Source organism: Oncorhynchus kisutch, linkage group LG30 (assembly GCF_002021735.2).
Source record: "Oncorhynchus kisutch isolate 150728-3 linkage group LG30, Okis_V2, whole genome shotgun sequence".
NCBI lineage: Eukaryota > Metazoa > Chordata > Actinopteri > Salmoniformes > Salmonidae > Oncorhynchus > Oncorhynchus kisutch.
In genome coordinates, this window is record NC_034203.2 from 39477947 (window position 1) to 39491364 (window position 13418).

At 42.8% G+C, this 13418-nt stretch overlaps 1 protein-coding gene across 2 annotated transcripts; it reads right to left on the reverse strand.

The window, feature by feature from the left end:
- Nucleotides 1-3071: 3071 nt before the first annotated feature.
- Nucleotides 3072-12746, reverse strand: LOC109874583 (sodium channel subunit beta-2-like). Of its 2 annotated transcripts, none has more exons than XM_020466560.2 (5): nucleotides 12672-12746; nucleotides 9447-9746; nucleotides 6544-6669; nucleotides 3830-3873; nucleotides 3072-3612 (listed from the first exon to the last, which is right to left on the reverse strand). In XM_020466560.2, the coding sequence occupies exons 1-5, from the start codon at nucleotides 12724-12726 to the stop codon at nucleotides 3412-3414; spliced, it is 726 nt and encodes a 241-aa protein (XP_020322149.1). In that variant the 5' UTR covers nucleotides 12727-12746; the 3' UTR covers nucleotides 3072-3411. The 2 variants fall into 2 exon arrangements, with proteins under 2 accessions (XP_020322149.1, XP_020322151.1); XM_020466562.2 differs by having other exon boundaries at nucleotides 3074-3612; nucleotides 6544-6666; nucleotides 12672-12740.
- Nucleotides 12747-13418: the final 672 nt, after the last annotated feature.

The following is a 13418-nucleotide window of genomic DNA, read 5'->3' on the forward strand; positions in this document are numbered from 1 at the left end:
AGGATGTGGTCGGCGACACTTTGCTTCTTGAATGTCCAATATCTTGAAACCTTGACTGCTGACATGCATAACATTTTGGCGCTGTATTAACAGTGGACTAATGAAAACCTTTTTGAAGTGGATATTTCCTGTAAAGCCTCCAGGTTTGATACATTATGAGGCTATTGTAATGCTTCGTAAGACGTGTCATGTCATGAGCATGTATGCCTCTCTTAAAATATCTCATTACCTGACTAATGATGATCCTGATCCTGACTAATCCATTTTGTGTCAGGTGACATTTTGATACAAAGAATAAATAACTTATCACAAGACATTATAAAAAATTCATACATGCTTTTAACAAGCTATAAAGCATTTATATTGGCAGGCTTTAAGTAAAGTGAAAGACACATGAGTTCCATGAATCACACGTAGCCTGCTGGTGTTACTTCTGTCAGTGTGGTTTGAGCCAGAAAGAGATTTTAATTGTAGCTTAACTCAACAGGAAACACAGATACAAGCGAAGAGACTTTTTACACAGTATCCTCTTTTCTACCCTTTTATGGACAATGAAGCCCCCTTTGACTACCATCAGTGTTGAAAAAGTATCTAATTTGGGGGTTTGGATTGATGACCTGCATAACATGTTCAGGGGTGTTACGTTTCCCAAGAACAAAACCAAAAAATTGTCATTCAAACAGAAGGGGGAACTAACAAAGAGTCACTAACAACAACCAAAACGAATCAGGTGGGGTTCTAGGAGGGGTTCTGAAAGACACTCACGGGGGTGTCCACTGAAAGACCACACTAAAAATAAATGATTCTTGGGGGACCTTTCAGGATAATTGAAGGTAAAAAAAAAATCCTTAAGGTTAATTTAAGAACCTAAACACTGCCATCAGTTCTAATTATTATTTGTTACCTTTGTAGACTTAAGGGGTGTTTTGAAGAACCCTTTTCAAAATAAGGGTTTGTTTTGGAACTAGCAGTGTGCTCGTGAGTAAAGGGCACCCGTGCATATAATTGAAATTGAGAACGTTGGTCAAAAGATGCACTGAGAAGCGGGAAGCGTGTGGATGGTTGGAGATGCACAGATAAGAGATGACTTATAACTGATCAATGTGAAAGGTGAGTAAACATTAGCTATTCGCTAGCTAAGATAATAATTCATCAAAAAACGATATTATCAAAAAGCTCTACTCAACAAAATTATAAAGGCAACATGTACAGTGTTGGTCCCATGTTCCATGAGCTGAAATAAAAGATTGCTAAAAGTTTCCATAAGCACAAAAAGCATATTTCTCTCAAATATTGTGCACACATTTGTTTACATCCCTGTTAGAGGGCATTTCTCATTTGCCAAGATAATCCATCCACAGGGGTGGCATATCAAGAAGCTGATTTAACAGCATGATCATTACACAAGTGCACCTTGTTCTGGGGACAATAAAAGACCACTCTAAAATGTGCCGTTTTGTCAGATAACACAATGCCACAAATGTCTCAAGTTTTGAGGGAGTGTGCAATTGGCATACTGACTGCAGGAATGTCCACCAGAGCTGTTGCCAGAGAATTGAATGTTCATTTCTCTACCATAAATCGCCTCCAACGTCATTTTAGAGAATTTGGCAGTACGTCCAACCGGCCTCACAACCACAGACCCCATTTAACCACGCCAGACCAGGACCTCCACATTTTTGTTCAGTATAAATAAACAGTAACCAGCGCTCTTCCTGTAGAACAATACATGTTACAATGATATTCAATTATGATAAATTAAATACTGGAATTTCAACGCACACCTCAAACTACTGTGCCAATGCTACGCTCGGTTGCAGCAGCTTTTCTATAATAAAACAATGCTAGTGGCAAATAGCAAACCCACAATGGGAACAATAAAATAGCATGATATTCACAATAGCTCGGAAACGCTGCATTTTCCCGTAGCATCCCTACACAACTGGTGCTGTAGCCTCCAATGAAACGGCGGGAGAAATTGGCAAACCCCAGGAAACGTTGTAGCTGCACCCTGGACGTTGGTTGGGACCAATCCACTTCTGCTTTCAACTTTTCAGGGTCCATCTGGACATTTCCTTCAGTGATGACATATCCGAGAAAGGTGATTGCAGAACGGTGGAACTCGCACTTCTCCGCTTTCACAAATAACTGGTTCTCCAGGAGGTGCTGAAGGACTTGTTGAACATGGAAGACTTGTTCTTGGGCAGAACGGGAAAACACCAAGATGTCGTCGAGGTTTATGAACACGAATCAATTGAACATGTCCCGGAGCACATCGTTTACCAGGGCCTGGAAGACAGTGGTGAGTTGGTGAGTCCAAACAGCATGACCAGGTACTCATAATGTCCACTGGCAGTGTTGAAGGCTGTCTTCCACTCATCTCCTTCGCATATCAGAACCAGGTGGTATGCACTCCGAAGGTCCAGCTTGGAGAAGATGGTAGCCTCCTGGAGAGGTTTGAAAGCCGAGGAGAGGAGTGGTAGGGGGTTACGATTCTTGACCGTTAAGTCATTAGGTCTCTTAACAGGGCAGGTGGCAATATAATGTCCCGCAGCCCCACAATACCGATAACAGTTGGAACTCAGTCTACGGAAACGTTCCCTAGGCGATAGTCCAGCTCTGCCCAGTTGCATAGGCTTATGAGTAACCGACTCACTCGTCGCCGATGATTCTCGAGGGAACTCGGGTGGCTTCGGCTCCTCTCGGAAGTACACACTTCAGGGACCTCTGGATTCTTTCAGAGGTGAGCAAGCAGAAGTGGATGAATGAATGTTCCTGAGACCCGACCTCCTCTCACTCCGACGTTGTCGTAGACGCCCAACAATCCTAATCGGAAGGGCGATGAGGGAATCGAGGTCCAATGGTAACCCCTGCGCTGCAAACTCATCTTTTATTTCCCCCAAAGGAAGGTATTGAACAGAGCCTCCAGGTTCCAGGCACTCTCAGCGGCCAATGTGTGAAACTCTACCGCGTATTTTCTGCTGGCTGCCCACCACCACAGAAAGCACTGAGCTAGGCTGAAACACCTGCATTTTGGAGCTCCATTAATCAAGAAAATAAAAAAGAGACCATGTTTGTAAGCGGCTTTATTAACTCAATGATATATATATATTTTTTTACATTGTTTGCAAACTGATATGTGACACGTATTAATGCCAAAATAACATGCAAAACAGGCAAGCCCATTGCTAAAAATGTTGGGCTCAAAACACCTGCCCTGAATGACGGGTCACCACTGCATCTAGGCACCATTTACAGATCATTTCCGATTTAGCTAGCATATGCAGCATTTATTGTGCAAGCTGTCTCAGCGAATGCAGGAACATTGGCTTTAAAAGATGCTTAGCCAACAAAGGGCAATCTAATAAAATCGGAGTTAATCCCAGCCTAGAATAATGTTAAAATGCATTATTATTGTTGGCTAGTCTTTTCCCCCACCACAGCATATAAACTCTCAGGCATGGAGGTCATGGTGGCCATGGGGAGGTCCACAGGCAAAGGCTGGTTGTTCACAGGCTGGGGTTGGGGATGTCCCACCGTACTGTAGATGGAGAGTGATGCTGGACCTGGAGATTCCTGCTCTTCACCACCTACATGACTGTTACCTGGAGTCTGGAGAATAAAAACATACAGTAACAACTTCACTATGAATTTATGAACGGTGACCCGGGTATAAAACAAGGTCATTAATTACCTCAAATCAATAAATGTAATATTTCTCAGTGGCTGTTCAATGCGCTAAAATGTAAGCATTAAATGAACGTAACTTTATCTTTAATTTAGAATGTATACATTTTCCAATAACAGTAGCTGAGGTACAGTATCTTACCCTGACTGTAGCATACTCTGTGTTTATAATTTCCTCTTTGTCACCTATAATTGAACAACATAAAAATAGAATAAATATTTAAAGGTAAGATGTTCAGAGACGCTCTATATATATATGAACTGTTTAATATACACCACATTGTAAAGGTATCTGGACACCCCTTCAAATGAGTGAATTCGGCTATTTCTGCCATACCCATTGCTGATAGGTGTATAAAATCGAGCACACAGTTGTGCAACCTCTATAGACAAACAATGGCAGTAGAATGGCCTTACTGAATAGGTCAATGAATTTCAATGTGGCAACATCATAGGATGCCACCTTTCCAACAAGTCAGTTCGTCAAATTTCTGCACTGCTAGAGCTGCCCCGGTCAACTGTATGTGTTGTTATTGTGAAGTGGAAACGTCTAGGAGCAACAACGGCTCAGCCACGAAGTGGTAGGCCGCACAAACCCACAGAACAGGACCTCTGAGTGCTGAAGCACAGAGCGTATAAATCATTTGTCCTCGGTTGTAACACGTCTGAGGTCCAAACTGCCTCGAAGCAACGCCGACACAAGAACTGTTCATCGGGAGCTTCATGATATGGGTTTCTATGGTCGAGCAGCCACACTCAAGCCTAAGATTGGAGTGGTGTAAAGCTCGCCACCATTGGACTCTGTAGTAGTCGAAACTCGTTCTCTGGAGTGATGAATCACGCTTCTCCATCTGGCAGATGAATCTGGGTTTGGCCAGAACACTACCTGCCAGAATGCATAGTACCAACTGTAAAGTTTGGTGTAGGAGGAATAATGATCTGGAGCTGTTTTTCATGGTTCGGGCTAGACCCCTTAGTTCCAGTAAAGGGAAATCTTAACGCTACAGCATACAATGACATTCTAGATTATTATGTGCTTCCAACTTTGTGGCAACAGTTTGGGGAAGACCCTTTCCTGTTTTCAGCATGACAATGCCTCTGTGCACAAAGTGAGGTCCATACAGAAATGGTTTGTTAAGATCAGTGAGGAAGAACTTGCACAGAGCCCTGACCTCAACCAAATTGAACAGCTTTGGGATGAAATAGAATGCCGACTGCGAGCCAGGCCTAATCACCCATCATCAGTGACCGACCTCGCTAATGCTCGTGGCTGAATGGACGCAAGTTCCCGCCACAATGTTCCAACATCTAATGGTATGCATTCCCAAAAGAGTGGAGGCTGTTATAGCAGCAAAGGAGGGGACCACCTCCATATTAATGCCCATGATTTTGGAATGAGATGTTCGACGAGCAGCTGTCCACATACTTTTGGCCAATGTAGTGTATATATACAGTACCAGTCAAAAGTTTGGACTACTCATTCAAGGGCTTTTCTTTATTTTTACTATTTTCTACATTGAGAATGCAGAAAGTGTGAAAGCTGTCACTAAGGCAAAAGGTGGCTACTTTCTCAAATATCAAATATTTGTTTAACCCTTTTTTGGTTACTACATGATTCCATATGTGTTATTTCATCATTTGGATGTCTTCACTAATATTCTACAATGTATAAAATAGTAAAAATTAAGAAAAACCCTTAAATGAGTAGGTGTGTCCAAACTTTGACTGGTACTGTATATACACTACCGTTCAAAAGTTTGGGGTCACTTAGAAATGTCCTTGTTTTTGAAAGAAAAGCACATTTTTTGTCCATTAAAATACCATGAAATTGATCAGAAATACAGTGTAGACATTGTTAATGTTGTAAATGACTACTGTAGCTGGAAACGGCAGATTCTTTTGAGTTCCTCTGTCCAGTGTCTGTTCTTTTGCCCATTTTAATATTTTATCTTTATTGGCCAGTCTGAGATATGGCTTTTCCTTTGCAACTCTGCCTAGAAGACCAGCATCCCGGAGTCGCCTCTTCACTGTTAAGACTGGTGTTTTGCGGGTACTATTTAATGAAGCAGCCATTTGAGGACTTGTGAGGTGTCTGTTTCTCAAACAAGACACTAATATACTTGTCCTCTTTCTCAGTTGTGCACCGGGGCCTCCCACTCCTCTTACTATTCTGGTTAGAGCCAGTTTGTGCTGTTCTGTGAAGGGAGTAGTACACAGCGTTGTACGTGATCTTCAGTTTCTTTGTAATTTCTCGCATGGAATAGCCTTCATTTCTCAGAACAAGAATAGACTGACGTGTTTCTGAAGAAAGTTCTTTGTTTATGGCCATTTTGAGCCTGTTATCAAACCCACAAATGCTGATGCTCCAGAAACTCAACTAGTCTAAAGAAGGCTCGTTTTATTGCTTAACAACAGTTTTTAGCTGTGCTAACATAATTGCAAAAGGGTTTTCTAATGATCAACTAGCCTTTTTATAATGATAAACTTGGATTAGCAAACACAACGTGCCATTGGAACACAGGAGCGATGGTTGCTGATAATGGGCCTCTGTACACCTCTGTAGATACTCCATAAAAAATTTGCCGTTTCCAGCTACTAGTCATTTACAACATTAACAATGTATTTCTGATCAATTTTATGTTATTTTAATGGACAAAAAAAAAAGGCTTTTCTTTCAAAAGCCAGGACATTTCTAAGTGACCCCAAACTTTTGAATGGTGGTGTATGTGTACTGTATATGTATGTATGTATTTGTATATGCATGTCGATGTGTGTGTATATAATATATACAAAATGTACATTTAATCACATCCTGTTATCATCAGTATTCACAACAGTTATTGATCCTGAGCTTACCTTCATTTATCTTTCGCCAAAGAACAATGCTAATCAGGACGAATAATCCAACTATGATGAGGACACCGACAGGTATCCAGACTTTGACAGAGTTGTCGTCCGCTTCCTCCCACGATAGTTCCTCTGCTTCCTCACACAAAATATAAAAATCAGCAAAGCATATATTTTTTATTTCACCTTTTTTTAACCAGGTAGACCAGTTGAGAACAAGTTCTAATTTACAACTGCAACCTGGCCAAGATAAAGCAAAGCAGTGCGGCACAAACAACAACACAGAGTTACACATGGATTAAACAAACATACAGTTTGTAGCCTGGTTCCACTCTAGGTTTCGGCCTTTCTAGGGAGTTTTTCCTAGCCACCGTGCTTCTACACCGGCATTGCTTGCTGTTTGGGGTTTTAGGCTGGGTTTCTGTACAGCACTTGGAGATATCAGCTGATGTAAGAAGGGCTATATAAATAAATGTGATTTGATACAGTCAATAACACAATAGAAAAGTCTACGTACAGTGTGTGCAAATGAGGTAAGATACGAATAAATGGCAATAAATAGGCCATAGTGGTGAAATAATTACAATTGAGCAATTACAACACTGGAGTGATAAATGTGCAAAAGATGAATGTGCAAGTAGAGATACTGGGGTGCAAAGGAGCAAAAAAATAACAGTATGGGGATGAGATAGTTGGATGGGCTATGTACAGGTGCAGTGATATGTGAGCTGCTCTGACAGCTGGTGCTTAAAGTTAGAGAGGGAGATGTGTGTCTCCAGCTTCAGTGATTTTTACAATTGGTTCCAGTCATTGCCAGCAGAGAATTGGAAGGAAAGGCGGCCAAAGTAGGAATTGGCTTTGGGGGTGACCAGTGAAATATACCTGCTGGAGTGCGTGGTACGGGTGGGTGCTGCTATGGTGACCAGTGAGCTGAAATAAGGCGGGGCTTTACCTAGCAGGGTCTTGTAGATAATCTGGAGCCAGTGGGTTTGGCGACGAATATGTAGCGAGGGCCAGCCAACAAGAGCATACATGTCGAGGTGGTGAGTAGTATATAGGGTTTTGGTGACAAAACGAATGGCACTGTGATAGACTGCATCCAATTTGCTGAGTAGAGTGTTGGGGGCTATTTTGTAAATGACATCGCCGAAGTCAAGGATCGGTAGAATGGTCAGTTTTACGAGGGTATGTTTGGCAGCATGAGTGAAGGATGCTTTGTTGTGAAATAGGAAGCCGATTCTAGATTTAATTTTGTAGATGCTTAACGTGAGTCTGGAAGGAGAGTTTACAATCTAATCAAACACCTAGGTATTTGTAGTAGTTCACATATTCTAAGTCAGAACCGTCCAGAGTAGTGATGCTGGATGGGCGGGCAGGTGCAGGCAGTGATTGGTTGAAGAGTATGCATTTAGTTTAACTTGCATTTAAGAGCAGTTGGAGGCTATGGAAGGAGAGTTGTATGGCATTGAAGCTCATCTAGCGGTTAGTTAACACAGTGTCCAAAGAAGGGCCAGAAGTATACAGAATGGTGTCGTCTGCGTAGAGGTGGATCAGAGAATCACCAGCAGCAAGAGCGACATCATTGATGAATAGAGAAAAGAGTCGGCCTGAGAATTGAACCCTGTGGTACCCCCATAGAGACTGCCAGAGGTCCGGACAACAGGCCCTCCGATTTGACACACTGAACTCTGAGAAGTAGTTGATGAACCAGGCGAGGCAGTCATTTGAGAAACCAAGGCTGTTGAGTCTGCCGATAAGAATGTGGTGATTGACAGTCGAAAGCCTTGGCCAGGTCGATGAATACAGGTGCACAGTATTGTCTCTTATCGATGGCGGTTATGATCTTGTTTAGGACCTTGAGTGTGGCTGAGTTGCACCCGTGACCAGCTCGGAAACCAGATTGCATGGTGGAGAAAGTACGGTGGGATTCGAAATGGTTGGTGATCTGTTTGTTAACTTGGCTTTCGAAGACCTTAGAATGGCAGGGTAGGATAGATAGGTCTGTAGCAGTGTGGGTCTGTAGCAGTGTGGGTCTAGAGTGTCTCCCCCTTTGAAGAGGGGGATGACCGTGGCAGCTTTCCAATCTTTGGGGATCTCAGACGATATGAGAGGTTGAACAGGCTAGTAATAGGGGTTGCAACAATTGCGGTGGATAATTTTAGAAAGGGTCCAGATTGTCTCGCCCGGCTGATTCGTAGGGGTCCAGATTTTGCAGCTTTTTCAGAACATCGGCTATCTGGATTTGGGTGAAGGAGAAATGGGGAGGCTTGGGAAAGATGCTGTGGGGGGGGTACAGGGCTGTTGACCAGGGTAGGTGTAGCCAGGTGGAAAGCATTGCCAGCCGTAGAAAAATGCTTATTTATCGGCGGTGACATTGAGGTGACATTGAGGCTAGGAAACAGTGCAGTGGGCAGCTGGGAGGAGGTGCTCTTATCCTCCATGGACTTTATCGTGTTCCAGAACTTTTGAGAGTTTGTGCTACAGGATGCAAATCTTTGTTAGAAAAATCTAGCCTTTGCTTTCCTAACTGCCTGTGTATATTGGTTCCTAACTTCCCTGAAAAGTTGCATATTGCTGGTGCTATTCGATGCTAATGCAGTACACCACAGGATGTTTTTGTGCTGGTCAAGGGCAGTCAGGTCTGGAGTGGAGTTTATATGACATGTAGTCTAGTTTATTGTGTGTGCGTGTACAGGTGTCATTGATGGTGGAGTCAGAGTTCACTGTCAGGACTGGAGGCACAACTCACTGAAAACATATAGACACCATTTATTGTTAGTGCTTTAACCTGAGTACATGAGCTAGAGTCCAAATGAATATGCATTTAACCTGCACAACATGTTTAGCTCTATTGATTGATACTGTAACTGTGTCACTATATAATAAAATAGAAAACAAACTGCCAAACATACCTTGGACTTTTATCAAGTATGCAGCTACGTTTCTGTCTTTGTTACCAGACACTACTGCATCATAAAGTCCACTGTCTTCTTCCTGGAGGTTCTTCAGTAGCAGAGAGAAGTCTCCCACACTAAATTCAGCCCTACCTCGGTAACTTTCAAAGGTAGCTTTTGGGGGGTACTTTACAACATTGACTGATCTGTTAAACTTCCAAAATAGCACATCAACATCTTGCAGTGTAACATTTGTCTGGACATTCAGGCGAACATCCTGTCCCTTCAGCACAAACACAGAGTTCTCAGCACTGGGCTCTGAAATAAACACACAGAAAACGTCATGTAAAAAAATATGAAAAAGCCCATCGTACAATGTGACAAATAGAGCAGTAGGATATATGAATTTAGCAACGCAACCTCCTAAAGGAATATGTGCACATTTTTTGTTTTTGCAAATAGCCAAACTGGCTAACACATCGTAATGACCCAATTTGCAGGCTTTGTAGTTTGGGCAGGAATTTCTCTATACACCCTATTTGCTAAACGGTTTAAAGATGAACCCATTAATAAGATCAGCTGCCTTTAGATCAACAGAGTCACAACCTTTGTTACAGAAGTAATACAGAAGTACTTTTACAATAAAGAACTAGGATATGATACACACTATCAACTGTTCAGTTGGGGCGGCAGGTTGGGCCAATAACCAAAAGGTTGCTGGATCGAATCCCTGAGCTGACAAGGTAAAAATCTGTCATTCTGCCCCTGAACAAGGCAGTTCACCCACTGTTCCTTGGTAGGCTGTCATTGTAAATTAGAATGTGTTCTTAACTCACTTGCCTAGTTAAATAAAGGTTAAATAAAGTTCAGTTTCAGAAACCGTTCAGTAAAAGCAACATGATGAATTATAACTCCAGGAAGTACAACCTAATCTGCCTAAAAGCATAGATAACTTGGATGCTCAAGAGAGGGGGTCTTTTTCAGCCCACATATTTGTGGTTGGCTGACAGACGTCTAAAAACAGCTGAGCTTTGCATTGCCGGGAGCAAGAAGTTCTATGCTACAAATGGCGTAGTTTCCTGTCACTGACTTTACTGTAATGACACTGAACTTGTTCTTACAATAGTACAGTATGCTATCACAACCAAACATTGTTGTATTACTCATTGTTATATTACAACACATTTAAAACCAGTATTTTTTTTTATATGTGCCCTACAGTTAATTACATACTGTACTTCCAATTTAAAAGTATATCAATTACTTTAATGTTGTAAAAATCAACATATCACATGACTTAAAACATTAGTACTTCATCTAAGTTCCTGTGTCACCCACTGGCTAGACAGTCTAACCAGTACCCACTGGCTAGACAGTCTAACCAGTACCCACTGGCTAGACAGTCTAACCAGTACCCACTGGCTAGACAGTCTAACCAGTACCCACTGGCTAGACAGATTAACCAGTACCCACTGGCTAGACAGTCTAACCAGTACCCACTGGCTAGACATCCAGTACCCACTGGCTAGACAGTCTAACCAGTACCCACTGGCTAGACAGTCTAACCAGTACCCACTGGCTAGACAGTCTAACCAGTACCCACTGGCTAGACATCCAGTACCCACTGGCTAGACATCCAGTACCCACTGGCTAGACATCCAGTACCCACTGGCTAGACATCCAGTACCCACTGGCTAGACATCCAGTACCCACTGGCTAGACATCCAGTACCCACTGGCTAGACATCCAGTACCCACTGGCTAGACATCCAGTACCCACTGGCTAGACATCCAGTACCCACTGGCTAGACAACCAGTACCCACTGGCTAGACATCCAGTACCCACTGGCTAGACATCCAGTACCCACTGGCTAGACAGTCTAACCAGTACCCACTGGCTAGACATCCAGTACCCACTGGCTAGACATCCAGTACCCACTGGCTAGACATCCAGTACCCACTGGCTAGACATCCAGTACCCACTGGCTAGACATCCAGTACCCACTGGCTAGACATCCAGTACCCACTGGCTAGACATCCAGTACCCACTGGCTAGACATCCAGTACCCACTGGCTAGACATCCAGTACCCACTGGCTAGACAACCAGTACCCACTGGCTAGACATCCAGTACCCACTGGCTAGACATCCAGTACCCACTGGCTAGACATCCAGTACCCACTGGCTAGACATCCAGTACCCACTGGCTAGACATCCAGTACCCACTGGCTAGACATCCAGTACCCACTGGCTAGACATCCAGTACCCACTGGCTAGACATCCAGTACCCACTGGCTAGACATCCAGTACCCACTGGCTAGACAGTCTAACCAGTACCCACTGGCTAGACAGTCTAACCAGTACCCACTGGCTAGACATCCAGTACCCACTGGCTAGACATCCAGTACCCACTGGCTAGACATCCAGTACCCACTGGCTAGACATCCAGTACCCACTGGCTAGACATCCAGTACCCACTGGCTAGACATCCAGTACCCACTGGCTAGACATCCAGTACCCACTGGCTAGACATCCAGTACCCGCTGGCTAGACATCCAGTACCCACTGGCTAGACATCCAGTACCCACTGGCTAGACATCCAGTACCCACTGGCTAGACATCCAGTACCCACTGGCTAGACATCCAGTACCCACTGGCTAGACATCCAGTACCCACTGGCTAGACATCCAGTACCCACTGGCTAGACAGTCTAACCAGTACCCACTGGCTAGACATCCAGTACCCACTGGCTAGACATCCAGTACCCACTGGCTAGACATCCAGTACCCACTGGCTAGACATCCAGTACCCACTGGCTAGACATCCAGTACACCAATAAAATGGCCACCCAGACTATTTACATTTGTTTTTACACTGCTGCTACTCGCTGTTTATTATCTATGCAGTCGCTTGACAAATTACCTCGACAACCCTGTACCCCTGCACACTGACTCTGTACCGGTACCCCCTGTATATAGTCTCGTTATTGTTATGTACATTTCTTGTTACTTTGTCGTTTATTAAGTAAATATTTTATTAAATCTATTTATTGAACTGCATTGTTGGTTAAGGGCTTGTAAGTAAGCATTTCACGGTAAAATACAATTAGATTTGGACTGGTTATAAGCAGAGTAATCCGTACAAATGATACTGCCTGTTACTTACTAACCTACTAATCAGATTAGACACATGTCTAATCAATATATTAAATATCACTATACAGATGTCTTATAAAATGTTTTTACCTGAATGATGGAGGAGAGTTAGTAGAATAGGGAGGGTGAAACGCGCAGTCGCCATACTTTGACAAATGACTAAACCTAAATGAGGAAGTATTGTCACATAGGCCTAGACTTCCTCTAGTAGGTTATACCCATAACCACACAAAACATTGTTTGCAATTCTAAAATGTTACATGGCATGTGAAACAACTTGATAACCTGTTTCCAATATATTTAAAATGTATTTAGGAACTTTATTTTATTTAACCAGGAAGGGCTCATTGAGATATAAAATCTCTTTTTCAAGAGCGTCCTGGCCGAGATAGGCAGCACCAAGTCATTGCAAAAATTACAGACACACAACATGAAAAACTACAAGTAATCTAGTAAAAACCATTGAATTCACAAGAGTATAAACAAAATCATAAAACAGCTAATTAAAAACATTGACAGGTCAGGGAATCAGCCTCAAAATCCTTCATCAGTGATTTAAAAACACCAATCGGGACAAATTCTTCCAGTTTAAAAGTATTTTGTAAGGCCTTCCAAGACGATGGTGCAGAGTACATAAAAACCCTTTTAACTGAATTCAGTTCGGACATTTGGAACAGTTAGCAGGATACAGTCCAGCGAAGGAAGAGAGTACCCACCACATTTCTGAACAATAAAAATGCCCCCCAAAAAAGGTAGTAAACCCAAAATGGCTTTGGAAATAAAAGTATACCAGCGCCGGAGCCTAGGAGTGACTAGAGAAGGCCAGCCAACCCTGGT

Excerpts from the sequence above, each read along its gene's own strand:
- LOC109874583 (XM_020466560.2), bottom strand. The coding sequence starts at position 12,726 with ATGGCGACTGCGCGTTTCACCCTCCCTATTCTACTAACTCTCCTCCAT. Across the intron at positions 6,670-9,446 it reads ATACTTGATAAAAGTCCAAG|CAGAGGAACTATCGTGGGAG; the intron begins GTATGTTTGGCA and ends TGTGTGAGGAAG. Across the intron at positions 3,613-3,829 it reads CAGAGTATGCTACAGTCAGG|ACTCCAGGTAACAGTCATGT; the intron begins GTAAGATACTGT and ends TTTATTCTCCAG.